The following is an 18,280-nucleotide window of genomic DNA, read 5'->3' as shown; positions in this document are numbered from 1 at the left end:
CTAGGACATGTAGGGAGACTATGTTTCAGAGAAACAAAGACTAGGGAGGCAGCTCAGTGGCAGAGCATGTGAGACACAAGGCCCCAGGTTTGGGCTCTGTCACAGAAAAAGAAATCTCTGGCATAAAGCTCTGCTCTGTATTCCATCTTGGAGTCTGAGGCAAAAAGATGTTAACAATAGCACAGTCCTGTCTTCATTGAAAATTTATTTTTTCCCTTTTTTCTCACTCTCTATGTAATGCAAATGTGTGATTCATGTGCACGAATGTGTCATGTGCATGCGTGTGCTGGTACATGTGGAAGGAATCCTCCTCCATCTCTCTTCTACCTTCTTCACTGAGGAGTGGTCCTCAAAGACAGAATTCATCAATATGGCTGCTTTTGCAAATTATCTTGCTCTGGGGATCCTGTTGCTGCCTTCCGGGTCTGAAACTGCAGGTAAGTCTTGATGCCCGCTGGTATTTACATGGGTTCTGGAGATCTGAACACTGGTCCTTACCCTTGCACGAAAGTGCTTTAACTGGTGCGTCATCTACCCAGGCCCACATTCAAAAGTTTAATACTTAGTTCTTCATATTCTTTTTTTGCATTGTTTTTCTTTTCGTTCAAAATATTCTTTACCTTGATTTACTTCTTTTTCCAGACTGCTCCTTAAAGTTTGGTGTCATAATTTGCTGTTTTTGTCTTATTTATTCCACAACTCAAGGAGCCAGCAAGCTTGGGATCCAGAGTTACACTGAATACACATACCACCCTCTATAATGAAGGACAGAGACCCCTTCCCACTTCATGGCTTGCCCAGCCCTTCTGGCTCAGAGCAAAGATACAGAAAGAAGCCAAGGATTCTGAGTCCTACACATCTTCCTCCTGGATAACTTGCCTTAAACATGACGTCATTGACCCACCATTCTGAAATAGAATGGTACTGACTGTTGCAATATTTTCATGCCACAGACATCCTCCTTCCTCCTCACTGTCCCTTGATGTCTAAGCTCCTTCCCCTCAGATGGCTAGCCTCTTTCCTCCATACTTCTTGTCTGGCCTCTACTTCCCCATGCTCACCTCCTCTAGCCTAAACTTCCTGTAGCATCATTGGTGTTATATTTAGGTTTGCGAATTCAGCACCCACAGTTGCTTCCTCCTAAACAATGTAGTGTAATTGGCAAGACATTTCGACAGTTCCTTCCATGGCAGGGCAGCCAGAGAAAGCGCCTAGGGTTGAGTGAATGCCAGCATCCCTTTTTATAGATGCAAATAATAAGGCCCAGGAAGACCATGATGCTATTTCAGACTGTCTAGCTTTGAAATCCAGGATCCTCATTTTGTCCTTGAAGTAATAGAAATTTAGAAATAACAGAGACAGACCTTGGGTATAATCTGGGCCAGCCTCATCTTGCCCCAAGGGAGAGAATTAACTTCTAGGGAAATAAGGTAACTGACCAGTCCCAAGGTCAGACGAGTAGACAATTGTTTTGTTTCTTTTGGTCAAAACCTTCCCTGCTATTTCTCACCTGGCTCAGGTCTCCTGTGGGATATACCCTGTCCTATGGGAACAAGGTACCTCTTCCTTCCTGGGCCACAGCCCAGAACCCTATGAAGCATAGACAGAGCAAGAAGCTTGGTCTGAAAGTCTGACCCACCCTTGAGCCAGCAGACAGCCTGGGGGGGGGGGGCGGGTGCAGAACAGAAGTAACCCTTGACATTTGCTATGTATGATGCACCAGGAATTGCATGTGTCACAACCTCACCTAGGATAAAGAATATTTATATTGCTGTGGGTTCCCCATTAATACAGATTAGGACATTTCATCTGAGAAGTTGAGGAACTCTTGCAGTGTTATCACTGGTAAGGGGTGATATACAAAATGGAATGTGACTCCAAGATACATGATCTTTGCCCTCTCTGGATGCATGGTGATTTATTTCAACTTGGGCCCTCTTCTAGCAAGACGACCTTCACCATGGAGACGACACCCAGTCCCCCTACCTGCCCAGCAGTCATGCTGCACACACATGTGTCCCTGTCCCTGCCCTGTTATTGGCTTCCAAGGTCAAACATTTTTCTGGTAGGAAGCATGAGTTCTTAGGGCATCTCAGCCTTTAGAGAGAGGCAGAAAGAAAAGAGGAAGGGGCAGATGGCAGCGAGAGGGGAAGGGGACAGGGTGGTGATTGTTTGACAGCAGAGGGAGATGTCATGGGGCTGTCCAGGTCTGGAACATGTTGGTGGCATCTGAGCAGAATAGAAGAAAAGCAATGCCATTATTCTGTGGCCTAGGCAGAAAGGCCCAAGAATCTCCAGCAGAATCTGTGTATGCCGGACACAACACCTCTCAGCTAATAGCCGGTAACTGTGGAAAGTAGATAACAAATGTTTCCAACAGCCTGCCCTGTCTCTATTTTCCCACAGACATCTGCAAATATTTGCTGCTGGTGGTTGGCATGTCTGCACTGCTGAGCTGGGTTATAACCAGACAGAATTTGGACTGGATTTGGCACAACCGAGACCAGGGATGAGTTTACAAATATCTGCTATCTTATTTGAAGTTCGAGTTCTATTTACCCCGTCAAGGGCAGATTGGCTGGGCAATCTCCACATTGAGACAGATGAAAACCTGTGCTATCTTGACTTCAAACTGTTCTTGAAAGATTTGTCACTTGACATGACCACAGAAATTGCCATGGCCCTTCCTCTTCCTGATTTCAGTGGCCCTTGGTGCCTAGAGGGCTGCAACTTTTTCGATCCCTGGAGCATGCAGGGCCCTGATGCTCTCGGTGCTAACCACCTGTGCTGCATGGAAGTGGATAGAGAGAAAAGCCTCCACGAGTCTGTAAAAAGGCAAGTTAGGAAAATCAAATAACTATAGGAGGCTTCTGTGTCCACAGAGAGGTGGGCCCTTGGATGAGTGACATGTGTTACTTATTATCCCTGTTTCCACCAGGAGCTGCCTAGTGAAGTTTGGTATGCCCAGCCTTTCCATTACCAGCAAAAACCACCTCAAAACAAACAAACAAACAAACAAAAACCACAGGGTTTCTAAAGCAAAACAGCTAGGAAGTTTTTTTTAGTAAAAGCAGGCGGCCAAGAAGTCATTTAATCCTGCTTTCACAAAATTCTGGAACATGCTTAAAGAATTTGAGTGTGTCTTTTTTTCAAAATTAGCTTCATGAAGGGGTGATGTGATTACTCATCCCTCATATGATCAAGTTACCTTAGATACATCTGTGAACACCTCAGAATGAACTCTATTGTTTTACATAATTATTATGTCAGCAAAAATATTTATGTTAATTTATAATAAAAATGCATTATATATTATGTGTGCATGTGTGAAGATCTCATAACAAAACCCATTGTTATGTATGGCTAATGTATGCTAACACAAACAAAGTTTAATTGACTCAACCGGAGAACAGTTGGCTACCTGCTTGACTAGGTATCCATTCCTGCAGCTGAACCCCAAAACACTGTTAAAAGTAAAGAGCTTTTGTTTGTTGTTGTTATTGGTGGTTTTTCTAGACAGGGTTTCTCTGTAGCTTTGGAAACTGTCCTGGAACATACTCTAGATCAGGCTGACCTAGAACTCACAGAGATCCTCCTGCCTCTGCCTCTGGAGTGCTGGGATTAAAGGCATGTGCCACCAATGCCTGGCTAAAGAGCAATCTTGAAGAATGGTTTTTCCTAGGTACTGGAAAACATCTGACTCAGACTTCTCTTTCTGGTCTCTGAGTTAAAAACGGAGACACTAAAGTACTGTGTGTGTGTGTGTGTGTGTGTGTGTGTGTGTGTGTGTGTATGTGCATGTGTGTGTTTGTGCCTATGTTTTTTTTGGGGGGATAGAGGATTGAAAAAATCCTTGAAATTCTTAAAAAGCATCTAGAAATGTGTGTCAAGAATACCTTTAGGGTTGCTGAGAAGGCTCACTCCTTAAAATTATTGTTATACAAACAAACGCAAGGACCCAAGTATAATCTCCCAGAACCTTTGGGGCACTAGAGTGGCAGAGGCAGGAGGATCTCAGAGTTTGCTAGGCAACCAGTCTCTGAATCTTTGAGCTCCACGTTTAGTGAAAAACCTGTCTCACAAAATAGAGAGCAATTGAAGAAGACACTAAGCATCGGTCTCTGTCTCTGGCCTCCACACACATGTGCACACATGCACAAGTACTCACATACTCAGTTACACACACTTAAATACTCACAGCATAATACAAAATCCATAAAAAAAATCCTTGAAATAATATGCAATTGGTCAAATGAAACTATGACCATGGCCCCTTAAATAATCTATATTATCAATTTTTAACATTTACTTCATTTGTTTGTTTATGTGTGCACACACACTAATGTGCATGTGCCCCATGGTGCCCTGTGGAGATCAGAAAACAACTTTAGAAATCGGTTCTCTGCTTCCACTGTCTTGTCCAGGGACTGGTCCTCAGCCTGGCAAGTTCACTTACACACTGAGCTGTCTCATTGGCCCAAACATGTTTCTGATTGTAGCAAAATGCACACAATCCAAATTTCACCATTTAAATAGTAACATTTAGTAAACTCGCAAGATCATATAACCACTGCCACCATTCAGACGCATAGAACAGTCAGTAACCGTTTTAAAATGTTATTTTCTTCAATACTTTCGAAGTTTTAAATGAATAGCTTTTGTTTTAGCGTGTGTGAGAGAGAGGAAGAGAGGGAGAGACAGGAAGAGAAGGGGAAAGAAAGGGAGAGAGAGAGAGAGAGTGCTCACCCCCAGTAATGCTATTCTCCTTTTACAAGCAACAATATTCACCCTAAAGTACAGCACTAGGCACATAGGCCCCAGCACCTGAAGTTGGCATGGCAACTGTAAGATCTTTGAATGTGTCTATGCTGTAGACCAGAAGTCCTCTCAATACACTGTACAACTAATACATGCTTAAGAATAAAACCTTAGGGAGGGGAAACTGTGATCAGATTGGAGAAAATTAATTAATAAAAAATAAAAAAGAATAAAATCTTTACAAATCATATGTATGTGGAATTTAGCTTTCTGAGAATTTAGCATTCCGCTGTCCATTGTCTTTTCTCCTCTGTATTTTGGTTGTTTCGTTTTGTTGAGACAAGCTCATAGAGCCCAAGCTGTCCTGGAATTGACTGTGTAGGTCATGATGACCTTGAACTCTGTCTGCCTCGTCCTGTCAAGTGTTGGAGTTACAGGTGTGTGACACTGTGCTTGGCTTTCCATTTCTTTTTTGAAAATGTATTTGTCAGGGCTGGAGAGGTGACTCCATAGTTAAGAGCACTGACTGTTCTTCTACGGGACCCAGGTTCAATTCCCAGTGCCTACATGGATGCTCATAACCATCTATAGCTCTGAATCCAGGGGACCTGACACCCTTTTCTGGCCTCCTTTGGGCACAGACATACATGGAGGCAAAACATACAAAATAATTTTTAAAAGAAAATATGTTCCTCATGTTTGAGTCTATCATACAAAAACAAAAAAAAAAAAAAAAGAAAAATTATTTCTTATCTCCTGGTATGTCCAGTGCCGTGTGTGTGTGTGTGTGTGTGTGTGTGTGTGTGTGTTTCTGTGTCTGTGTGTCTACACAAAAACCCTTATTCCTCCTGCTACATATTTTCACACCTGAACCAAGTACAGTTTTTGTTTTTATTCTTGTTTTCAATAGTGGAGATGGAGTCTGGGATCTCATTCATGCTAGGTAAGTACTCTGTCACTAAGCTCTATCTCCAGTCTCTCTCTTTATTTTTTACTTTGAAACAGGGTCTTTCTAAGTTGCCCGCCCAGGATGGCCTGAAGCTGTGACTCTTCCACCTCAGCCTTTTGAATACACAGGACTACAGGTTGGCACTAAAAGATGTTGCTTCCAGGTATAGTTTAAAGACTTGGTTCTCAACCTTCCTTATGCTTCTACCCTTTAATACAGTTCTTTATGTTGTGGTGACCCCAGCCATAAATTATTTTCATTTTTACTTCATAATTTTACTTTTGCTATTGTTATCAATCGTAACACAAGTATCTGTGTTTTCCAATGGTCTTAGGTGACCCCCGTGAAAGGGTCATTCAACACCCGAAGTGATCTTGACCCAGAGGTTGAGAACCACTGGTTTAAAGTACGCGTGGAGATTCAGGAAAGCATCCTGTATCTAAGCTTATGTTCCTTGTCTTCTGCTTTTACACCCTTGGGCATCACCTCCCACCTGGGGAACTGTCTTCACCTCTGACCTCATTCCCACAACCTTTGTTAACTAAATGATCTCCCTGCTGGAGGCAGGAGGGTCACAGATGCTCCTGGGTCCACACTAGCAGTAACAGCCATTCCTCCTGACTGATAACAGTCAGAGAACAGCCAAGTCCATAACTACTGTACTTAGTGATTCTGACCCAGGACCCCAAGGCGCTTCATTCTCTGTGGAGCACTCTAAGGACACCGTGTGCTGTATCCGGGATGTTGAGCGCACAGTGTGAAGCGGAGATCGTTTTCCACATTCACTGTTACAAGGCCCCTAGTATATTATTAGTATGCAGTACTACTTCTCTTTTCCAGAGGAAAGACCAAGGTAAGATGGAGTAAGTGTCCTTCTCCCAGACTGAGCTAATGACTGCAGAGCAAGTCCTCAGGGCCAGGGCCACCTATTCCAATCAACGTGGATTCTCTTTCGGAGTGCAGCAAAGACACTTTCCCAGGGCGTCTCCTAAATTCTACCTCACTGGCGAGGGATGCTTGGCCTGCAGGGAAGGCCAGTTATGCCCTTTGTAATTATAACGTATCCTCAGACAATGGGAACCTCTGTAGGCCCAGGCACTGTGAAACACACCAGTGCGGTGCCGCTTACACCTGACTCAGTGAAATTCAAGTTTGGGCTTGAAAATACGCAACAACCCAAGTTACACAGGAGTCTACAGGGCTTCGTGGAGGTTTCTGACAAGGGAGCAGGCTGCATTTTAACTTTTTAGTTTAGTTTAGTTTATTATTTTCTGCACATGAACATTTTGCTTGTGTACATAGGCATGTCTGTGCACTATATGCATTTCTGGTGCCCAAGGAGATACTGAAGCTCTATATGGGTCCTGGGAATTGAACCCCAGTCCTTTGACAACCAGTGCTCTTAACCACTGTGCCAACTCTCCAGCCCATCCCTTTTAGTTTTTTCAAAACAGTTGTCTAGGATATGTATAGGACTCTGACTAAACTAGAAAGTTCTAACTCAAGGAGGAAGAGGGGGCAGAAGGGACGATGTGGGACCTGCGAGTGTTATAGTTGGCTTTATTGGCACAAGCTTGCATGTAGTGGGATATTCACTTTGTCTCCTTCGGTGGCTCGGTGGCACTGGCCACACCCATTGGGGGGTGGAGCCAGGGGCGGAAGTGACCTGGGGAACTAGGTCGGAGAACGCTGTCTTGCCAGCTGCACGGGGACAGGAGGACATCTAGAGGAATTCTTGGAAGCAGGAACCTGTTGGTGTTCACCTGTCTATGCTGTGAGTTATTTCTCCCTGAATAAACATATGTTCGGCACATATGCCTCGGCCTTTCTGGTCCCCATTGCCCGTTTTGAGACATAAAGAGGCTTGAGGAATGTCTCTTATGTTCTGGAAAGGTGGGCCTCAGTGCTTCTCCATAAACACCATGCCTCTACATAGGCAAGCAGGCATGTGGTAACATGGACACCTTGACCAGCACTGTCTGTATAGTTTCCAGTGTCCAGTGTAACACAACAACAAGGCCTCTCATTGAAGTTACTAAGGCCTGGGACAACAGAGAGTTAAACCCTGTGTGGACTCTTCAGTATGGGTGGCTAAGCACCCAAGGAAGCTCAGTAGCCTGGCTGCATGCACCCTGCCCACACTGTGTGAAGGAGTAAAATCTGAAGGTCTGGGGACCCCATATTAGCTTCACAGAGGCAGAGATGCTCCTGGGTTACCAAGGTCCCTTCATCGGGCAAGTGGTCAACAGTAAAGTATAGCCCAGCGGGGGGGGGGGGATGCCCAGTGTTCTTATGCTGGCTCCTTCACTTTTGAAACAGGCTTTGGTGAACACGAACTGGTCCAAGGGAAATGGTGTTTTAAAGGCCTAGTCCAAAGTTGTGGGAAAGTCTTGAAAATACCAGAACGAAAACTAAGGCTGCAGGAGTAGCTGCCAGTGTACTTCTTTGGAAAGAAGGTAAAGACAAGTCAGACAGAACAGGGTGGGTCAGGAGCCTGGAGGAGGGTACCCTTAGGAAGGAAATGCTGTGGAATAAGATACGGGAAAGAAGGAAGTAAGAAAGACCCTTTAAACCAGTCATCATTTAAATGTCAAATGCCTCCATAGGCTCGTATGTTTGATGATGTCTTAGAAGGCTGTGGAACTTTTGGGACCATGGGCTAGTCAGTAGAAGTGGGTATGTCTGGGCAGACCTCAAAGGTTTATGCCCGTTTTTGGTTCTGTCCCAAACTCTCTGATTCCTGGTCTCCCAAGATGTAATCAAGTCATGTCACATGCTGGCTCCTAATGCTGTTGAACAAGCCACACCCTCCAGGCCAAATTGTATTGTGAACAAAAGTAAACCCTCCTCATTTAGGTTGTTCTCTAGGGTATTTCTGTCACAATGATGAGAGAAGTGGCTAACACACTGGTGGATGGAGGCTCGGAGACAGAAAATATTCCTGGAATAAAGAAGCTTGACACATGGTCAAGAGTTGCCATGGTATGTCCCCCAAAGTTTTCTTAGTGGCCAGATATCCCTAAGACCCCACATCAGCCAACACAGCAGCTGCTGCCTCACAATGGTGCTGGGGGCTTAGAGGGCATGTGGGACCTAGAAGCCAGCATCTAGTGTCACATTTCAGGTGTCCCCACACTCAGAGGAACCCTTGAGAGGAAGGCTAGAATTCCAACCCTCTATCAGGGTACATTTCTGGAATGGTAGATATCATTCTCTTATCCCTACCAACTGTGTACTTGGTCCCTAGGATCCCAAGTTTCTGGGGACCCAGGAAACCCAGTGAGATTGTGGAATGAGAAATTTAAGTTCACTTCTGAGATTTTAATCATCAACATCCACCACAGCAAACAGAGAGAAGCAAGGTCACCCCTAAAAGTGGCACCTCCCCACAGACGACAGTTAAACAACGTGAAGTAAGTCAGGCATAAATAGACAAATACAGCATGGTTCCAGTTATTTGTGGTTCCTAAAGGAGACATAAAGTAGACTTGTTTCCAGGGGCTGGGAGGGCAGTGGGAACCTAATGGTAAATGAGCAGAGTTCCAGTTTTGCAAAATGAAAAGTCCTAGGAAAGGATGGTGATGGTGGTTATACACGGTTATAAATGCATCTAATGCTACTGAAGTGTAAAAATGGTTCAGATGGCAAAGTTTACGTTATACGTATTTTGTCAGAATGAGAAGGGGAACACAAAAATGAGGAGGGGTTACTGAAGTATAATCATAAAGCCAGGTGTCAGAGAGACTGTGGCATCTGTGAGCAGCGTCTTAGTGGTGCAGGCTTAAAAGTTCCACTGATGAGGCTCTGTCTACAGAGGGCAGGAGCCTAGAAGCTTCCTGAGTTCAGAGGCAGGATCTGGGATCAGCCACCAGCCTTGAACATCCCACTTATTAGCAGTAAGCCTGGATCCTTCATATAAGATCAGATAAACCATTTCCTGAGGCCTTGATAAGACCAAAGACAAAGAGTCATTTTACAGGGTGGAGGATGGAAAATATAGAATTGTATAATAGTGCCAGGTAAACTCCTAAAAGAAAGAAAGAAAAAAAACTGTACTCAAAATCTACTCATCAGGAATAGCCTGATGGGTGCTTATGAGGAAGACAGCCTCAGGGCTGCCAAGATGCCTAAGGAAAGATCTCTGCAAATGTGTGTCTGCTGGAGATTTGTGTATGTGACTAAGAAGATCTTAAAGGGTGGGTAACAAGTGTGTGTGTTATCATTCCTGCATCTTCTTAGCCTTTGCTTTTATCCTTGGGACTCAAAGTTGGTAACTGGCAGATGGAACCAGCCTTTTGGAGTCAGCTCCGTCATCCTTCTGAATACATTAGAAATATTTCTTGAGAGTCAGAGAACACTGTGCTTAGGAAATACATAAGATGAAAGCCAGAATTGGCCTCCCATGTTTACAAAGCTCGGGGCTAAGAAGGACTTTGGGAGTGGTTTAAACCAAATTACCCATTTTATGGAGGAGTGTAGGTCAGACAAGCGTAGGAAACCTGGGAAGATGAGGTGCTACCTCGGATGGTGTGGATAGAAATGAAATGAGGGAAGACTAGAGGGTGTGGCAGGTGTGGGCGTGAGTGAATCGCAGGGAGGATGAGTCAGAAGGAGAGCCGATCATGAAATCATTGACAGAAACAGGGAGGGCCTGAAAGGAGGAAGACGGGGCAGAAGGGTGAAAGAAAGCTGCATTGATTTATAAAGAGTTTCACGTGGAAAGTCCAGGAACTGGAAACTCCAATGGAAAATTTCAGGATATAAAGAGAGAGGTATGTCTCAGAGTCTGTCAGAGAAAAATCCTTAGCCATCAAGTCCTGGACACCCATGGCAGAGCCTTCTGTGCTGAACAGCTTCACTGGCCACTCAGATGAGGCCTGAGAGACATGTGTCATGTCTACAGGCCATGCAAAGCTAAATGCCACAGATGTTAAACCCAATAGAAAAAGGGGCCCAAATAGAAAGAAGAAATGACACTAACAGTATAAACTCCTCTGTTTATGTCCAGAAAATCAATTGCAAGCTACAGAATTTTAAGAATGGCCATGATAACATCACCAATAACCATTATTTTTTAAACTCAGTAATTATGTTATTGCAGGATCATGGTATCAGTTCCTTCATGGGACAATTTTTTTTAATTCCCATGATAGCCCTATGGTGTTGGTACTATTATTGTAGTTGCCTTATAGGTGAAGAAATTGGGGCCCTGGAAAAATAAGTAAACTTGCCTAACATCACAAAAATCTTGGTTTGTCTGACCCAAAACAATACTATCTCCTCTAACCAATAAGATAAAAACCGAGGAAGCATGCTATGACCAGTCGTATGTCAAAGACTTTCTCCACTTATACGAACAATTGGGTATGTGTTCATGTGTGTTACAGAGGGAATACGCAAGCACAAATGATCAGTCTGTGGGGAAGCTGTTAAAAACACAAAACTTCATTTTCAAGTTAGTCACAGTACCCCGAAAAGAATGGCTGCCGAAGCTCTTTGGGGTTGTAGACCCCCAAATGCTGGTCTACAAACATGGTGCTTGTGAGGTCCTTGGATTGTTTGCTGTTGAAGAACTGAGAACCCAGGACTCAGTCGAGTTTATGATGAGTCGCTACCTCATCAAACTCAAAGGGAAATCATGGCTAGAACCAAGTATGAGAAACCAAAATTCTATTAGCAAAGAGATAGAGGCAAACATTGGTGCTCACACACACCTGGCCCTCTAAGCCTGTCTCTGTTCTGGTGCACCGAGAATCTCCCAGGGAGTGCCTACCCCCAGTGGTGCCTTAGGAGCCTTTCATTCTTCGTGTTCAGGATCCTTCCTCCCACAGCCCCCAACTCTGCCTGTCTCCCTGGTTCACTCTGCTTTATTCTTAGTCATTCCTTCTGCCCCCGGTCACTTTCCAGACCAGGCCGTATGTATGACCCCCTGGATCATCCAAACACTCCCTGTATGGTTTGTCTGGCCATCACTGCTTGTTTTGCTTTACTTTGAGCAGATTCCTCTATAAGCTTCGAGAGGCCTGAAGAAATCTGAACATCACGCTCCATTTACTTTGCTATCTGGTGGCAAATAACTCGCTCGGCTACTTTCTAAAGTGCTGTTGACCAGTCAGGGGAGCGCACACAAAGCAGGGGGTCAAGCATTTCATCTGCCAACTTCTCACCATGCCACGTATTTACAGAAAATATTTTACGTGGTGTTTTGAGTTCCTTTGTTTACAGTCTCGGGTCTTTGCAAATTTCCATGCGTGGAATTTCTACGCCGATGGCGCCCATTTCATAAAAACAGGCTGATTCTGTGCAGACAATTTAGTAATCAGGTGGGGGAAATGTTGTTCTGCTCCAAGCAGATGAGCATAGTGTGTGATTATCTGAAGTGTAATTTTGGTCTTCGAGCCTATAATATAATTATGCCATGCCCATCATCCACTCTAAGATTAAACTGGACTTTGTCCTAGGGGGGAGGAATCATAAAGAGATTAAAATTCTATTGCTGTTTTTATTTTGATTCCCATCCGGGTTCCTTGAAGCAAGTTCTGAGGCTTAGGAGGGCTTTAAGTTAGGGACTTTTGTCCAGACCAGCCCCGACACTGAGGCCTTGTAAGTCCTCGGCCACATCTTCTGATTTCCTTTTCACTGCTGTGGAGCCTTTAACTCTAAATGTCTGGGCGCCTTAAGTCCCCAGCACCCCAGTATCTGTGCCTCCAGCCACCTCTAGCCAGTCCATCCTGTTTGCTCTCTAATCGCACCCAACTGGCATGGTTAGGCCCCTCACACTCACTTTCCCAGCTGGCCCCACCAGACAGGACCAGCTTCCCAGGTCCCTCTCATCCTGTACAGGCAGAGCTCTCCCTACCAGCTTTGAGACTGTACTCACATCAGCATGATGTGACTGTTTCCCCCTGTTCTCCATCTCTTTTAATCTCAGCTGCCTCTCAAGAGCCTAATTCTTGAAACATCTTCATGCCTCTGTCACTCCAATCCTCTCCTCCACTTTGTGGCAGTAAAAGATCTAGGGTGCCCAGGGGACCTTCTGATGCCCATCCATGTTAAAGCCTCTGTGGTTCACCTGGGCGTGCTCTAGAAACGGCTGACCAGCTGGTGCTGGTGCCTTTCTAGACCCCTTGGCGCCCCCCAGTCTGCTGCTTACCACGCCCCTAGGCTAACTGTGAAGGGCGGGCCCTCTGCCAACTCCAGGTTCATTTTTCTTCAAGTTTGTCTCAAAATTGACAGTTTTCCAGCTCCTAAGTGTAACCCCATGAATGCCTAAAGTTCTAACCTACAGCTGGAATAGAACAAACCCCTAAACATTTAAAAGTTCCAGCCTCTGAAAGCTATTGCCACCACTACAGTGACACAAAAAGATCTTCAAACTCAAAATTTGGAAAGCCGTATTTTCGTGGTCCCTTGACTTATGCCTTAGTCCACTGCTGGTTTAATATACATATTAAATATGTATATATATTTAATATACATATCTATGTATATATCACTTAAACTGTTTAAAAAATTGGTGTGTGTGTGCATGTGTGTGTGTGTGTGTGTGTGTGTGTGTGATATGTGTATGGGCATGGTGTGTCAGGGCATACATGTGCCATGCAGTGAGTGTGAAGCCGGAGGAAAGCACTGTGGAGTTGGCTCTCCCTCTCCCTCTCTCTCTCTCCCTCTCTCTCTCCTTTTTTCTGGTTGTGGGGATGGAACTTAGGTTGCCAGGTCGCTAGGCTTGCACAGTAAGCATTTTATCCAATGAGCCATGTGACTGGCCCTTAAACAGTTTTCAAAATAGATCATTATTGTCCTGTCGTGAAAGCACTGGAAAGACATACAGTTCCCCCCAATAAACTTATGATGACCACTCACAAAAATAAACAAGAGACAATAACCGACAATGGCCACAAATGTTCCCCATGCAGTGGGTGTAGACTCCGTTTGGACAAGCCCTTCCTCGACAGTGTGTCCTAACCGGACTCAGAAAGCTGGCCGTTGGTAGCATGTGGGTCATACAACTTTCTATCTCTTGCCTTTCCAGAGCTCTGCCCTTCGTTCTATCACTGGCAGAAACCATCCAGAGTAGGTCCACTGGTTCTTACACATTTCTTAAAAGCTGGGTCAGCTTCCCCATAGGCATTGCCAGCCACTTCCTGGGAATTGGCGCAGTACTCCAGGGTATGGGCGCCTCTGAAAACAGTAGGAACAGTAGCGGGAAAGGAACAGGGCTAATGATCGGAAAAAAACTCACCTCAGCTTCTGGCTGGCAGGGACAGTTATCTTATTGAGCTTGTCCATTTTTCTTGAGAGGAGATGTGGTTTGCTCTCCAAGGGGATGTCAGCAGCTCCTAGCCTTCCTAGGGAGCTGCATGGTGAGGCTTTGGGCTCAAGGGCTCAGGCCACTGGAACTGACTTCTGAGAGCAACCACAGGCTGCTGGCAAACACCCCTGCACAGGGGAAGTAAAACTCGCTGGAGCGCATCGTCAAGTTTCATGTTTCTACGAGATCATGTGATCCAGGAGTCAGCCAGCTTGGCTGATTACTGGCGTTGTGTAAACTTCAGTAGTGAAACCTTATTGGGCATGCAAATCCCTTTCCAGCAGCTCTCTTTCATGACCACGTTTGTTGCCAGGTTGGAATAAGCTTTTGGCTGGGCACTCCTTCCTGTTTGTCCCTGTTTTCAGCAGATGGCCAGTATCACCTGCACCTTGCCAGGTACAAGGAAAAGCTGAACAGGCAATTACATCTGGGTGACTCCTGGGGGCTTTCTGCTCGTTTGCATGAAGCCGTGGATTAGCCTCTTCTGCTCAGAGAACTAAGACACGAAGTGGACTGACTGTTCATAGTGCTCCTTCCTCATACATCCGGGTGGCGAGGTCACGTCAGTGGTCATTCGCTCAGCCATGTGGGGTCTCGCCTTCTCAAGCTGTATTTAAAATGGGAAGGGTAATTCTTTGTGAGGATCAGTGTCACTTAGGGGTTGAGATAGGAGACTCCAGGAAGGAGAAATGATCTCCATTATACACTGTGTGGAGTCAGGAGTTGTCTTTCAAATAAAACCAAGGTACACTCAAAATCAGCGTTTTCCTAAGATGACATCAGGCAGATGCTTCCTAACTCCCCTCCATCTCTTCGTCCCCTCCTGACTTTGGACCCTGCTCACTTCGTCCTCTCCTCTCGTTGGACCCAAATGATATGTCAGATGGGGGTCATCCCAAGGACAGTGATACCCCACACCTGCACCCGCTGACCCCATCCAAACAGCTCTGCTGCCTTCCTCAAGACACCTCCCCACCCCGCCATTCCTCTGCCTATTCCGCCAGTCTCTGACTTATCTGTGAGTTAAAGAGCAGAAGGCAGTCTAGGGTCAAGGATGAGAAAATGACAGGGATGCTCTCTCTTCCTGTTGTACCTGGGCACCCCTGTCCCTGCCATCCGGCAGGTCCTGATCACTTTGTGAAGGAGGTTACGATCCTTACATCAAAGGACCATCAACCCGGGTCTAAAGACCCCCAGGGGGACAAAGTTGGAGGCTTGCAGTTCTCTCCTGATGTAGCCCCAAGGCCTGACTGAAGACAAAGAGGAGAGGAGGGTCAGACAGAGGAGGGACATGGAGAGCAGGAACGGATTTCTTCCCTCCTGGGTTCTTTGTTCAAACGGAAGTCTTCTCTCCTCTAGGTTCCTCGACTGTTCACATTCATGCATGAATCTCCCATCCCTCAGGATGTTTGGGAGCTGATGTTTCAGGGCTGATGAAGGGTGAGGTCTTTCTGCCCCAGAGTAAATCAGCATGAAAAAAAAAAACAAAAAAAAAAAAAAAAAAAAACAAAAACAAAAAAAAAAAAAAAAAATGCCAGAGAGAGATTCTCCCTAATCAGGCTGCTCAGTTTTCTTGCAGTGTATCCTCAAGGAGCTCTAGTGCCCTGCCCCTCCGCTCCCACCGTGCTCAGTGGAAAGAAACATGAAGAAAACATGTATGATGTCATCAAGGGTCAGGAGGGTCTGGCCAGTGGGATGATAACAGCCTCTCGTTCCTTCTGAATGACTGTAAAATCTCCTCCATTGCCTCCCCCCCCCCCCCCCCCCGACTTTCCTCTCCACCAGCTCTGCTCAGCACCTGGCCTGGCAGCTTCTTATTTCCCCAGAGAAAGAGAGAGGGGCAAGGGTTACACTTCTGCTTTTTCTTTTTACAGCGGCTTGTCTTTCTTCTTTTTACTACGGTGTTAAGTCCGACTTGATGAAAATGAGAAACTGCTTTTCCAGGGTGGACGTTTTGACCCATGTGGTGTGTAGTGTCACAACCTGAGGTTCCAAGCCTGCCACAGTGGCTTTACAGCTCTCACTGCTTGCCCAGAAGGGCTGGGCAAGAACGGAAACCGACGATACCAAATCTTAGCTGCTTACTTGTTAATGGAGTGGAACCACAAGGCTCAGGCCATGATGAGCGTTCAAGCCCAGTCTATGACAGCTGGTACGCAGATGACTGAATGACTGCATTAACATGGCAGATGCCCGGTAATAGCCTTTTAAAACTGTGATGCATATACTTCTGAGGGAAGTGTAAGGTACAATCACTTTGGAGACAGCTCGGTATGGTCTAGTAAGTCTGGTGGTATACACATAGGTCATGTGTCTGTTAAGACATTTCTAAGCAGTACAACAAGGTCACATGCACGAAATTTCAGTGAATTGCTACTGCTCCCTTCCTGCAGGGCCTTTCACACGCCACACAAGTGCTGCCCCGCTGGACACTGGCTTGCAGTGGCATCTCTACCAGGAAAAATAGAAACCAGGTCTGGAAATGGCCCAAGGGTTCAACAGGAGAATAAAGAATGAATGCTGCCACATCCCCTAAATGGACACTATGTAACGGTGGACACCAGCGAACTCCAATTGTATCAGTATGGATAGATAGCAAAAATGATAGTTTCTTTTTAAGAATATTTTATTACTATTGCATGTCTATGAGTGCTTTGTCTGCATGTCTATGTACCCGACCTGAATAATTAGTGCCTGCGGGAGCAGGGGTGAGGCCACAAGCTTGGATTCCCTGGAACTGTGGTTACAGATAGTTGTGAGTCTCCATGTGGATGCTGGAATCCAACCCAGGTCCTCCAGAAGAGCAGCCAGTTCTCTTAGGCATAGAACCATCTCTATCCCAGTAAAAAAAAAAAAAATAATAATGATAATTTATGCAATAAAGACAAACTGAAGAAGTAAAAAATGTATAGGCCTGCAAGATAGTTCAGTGGGTAAAGGCTTTTGGCACAAGACTGATATGAATTTAGTCTCCAGTTCCTATGTGGTAGAAAGAACCAACTCCTGCGAGTCATGTCTGACCTCTACATGTGAACAGTAGAGCATGTGAATACATACATAAGTAAAAGTTAACTTTAAAAAAGAAGTTAACGTCTCCTAGAAACGGCTGTCTAAACCAGACTATACAGTGGGAATACCAATAGACATTCTCAATGCAGAAACCCTTGCGGAGTCCCTCCCTTACACAAAGAACTATAGGTGACCAATGACTTCTGAGACAGGGAAAATTAAACTAGGGGTGAGCTCCTTAACTGGGAATCCAATACAAAGTAGTCAGTTCTGAAATTATTGTCATACAACACAACATACACACAAACAGCAAAAACAAACTCAGCAAGCTATATTTATATAATTGCGTGTGAGTGTGTGTGCGCGCGCACACACACACACACACACACACACACACAGAGAGAAGCAATAATCAAAGAAAAAGAGGCCATAAATTTGAGAGGAAGACAGGAAGAAAATGGGAGGGGTTAGAGGGAAGAAATGATATAATTATATTTTATTTAAAATATATTAAAAATAAAAGAGACTAATGTTGTATGGTTTTATTTATATTGTTAGCCACAACAAAATATATTAAAAATACATACATGCATGATAAGATCAATGAAGGGAATAAAGAAAATCCAGGGGAATGATTTCCAGGGAAGGGGAATTGGGTGGGAGGGCACACAGGGCTTCCAGGCAATGGTAGCATCCTGTTTCTTTTCTGTGTGTAGGGTTGGGGGATGCGTGTGCATGTGGAGACCAAGGGAACTTAGGTGTTGTTCTTCAGGTGATGTCCACCATGTTTTTTTGAGACAAGGCCCCTCACTAAGACATGGAGCTCAGCAATTAGGCTTGGCTGGTTAGCCACCAAGTCCCAGAATTCCTTCTGCTGATTTCCCCAGAGCTAGGATAGCAAGCGTGTGTCACCAGAACCCAGGGTGTCATGCCTCCATAGCAACCATTTTACCAACTGAGCTTTTCTCCTAGTTCCCATCTCCTCTCTTAAGTAGAGTGATGGATATCCATGTCTATGTTATTGTTATTTTTTGAATCTCACTCATGGGCATTAAATATTTAGCAGAAATAATACAGATTATTGAGGAAAGACAAGCCAGCATGCCTAATCCCAACTCAGCTCTATGAGAGACTGAAGCTGGAGGATCAGGAGACAGACTGTACAGGAGCTTTGGAAGTGAGACCCAAACCACTCTGGTCAGTCGTGGATGCTTTTTCTTACCTCTCATAACACTACAACAGTGTGTCTATTG

General features: G+C 45.0%; 1 protein-coding gene across 1 annotated transcript in view; it reads right to left on the bottom strand.

The window, feature by feature from the left end:
* Blnk (B cell linker) overlaps positions 1 to 14,190 on the bottom strand; it is a 66,090-nt gene extending 51,900 nt beyond the window's left edge. Inside the window, exon 1 of the mRNA XM_051199793.1 lies at positions 13,950 to 14,190. Within this exon, the coding sequence (XP_051055750.1) occupies positions 13,950 to 13,996 (47 nt within the window). The 5' untranslated portion in view covers positions 13,997 to 14,190. The remainder of the gene's footprint in view (positions 1 to 13,949) is intronic.
* Positions 14,191 to 18,280: the final 4,090 nt, after the last annotated feature.

Source organism: Phodopus roborovskii, unplaced genomic scaffold (genome assembly GCF_943737965.1).
Source record: "Phodopus roborovskii unplaced genomic scaffold, PHOROB, whole genome shotgun sequence".
Classification (NCBI taxonomy): Eukaryota; Metazoa; Chordata; class Mammalia; order Rodentia; family Cricetidae; genus Phodopus; species Phodopus roborovskii.
This window is presented reverse-complemented; position numbering and strand designations above follow the sequence as displayed.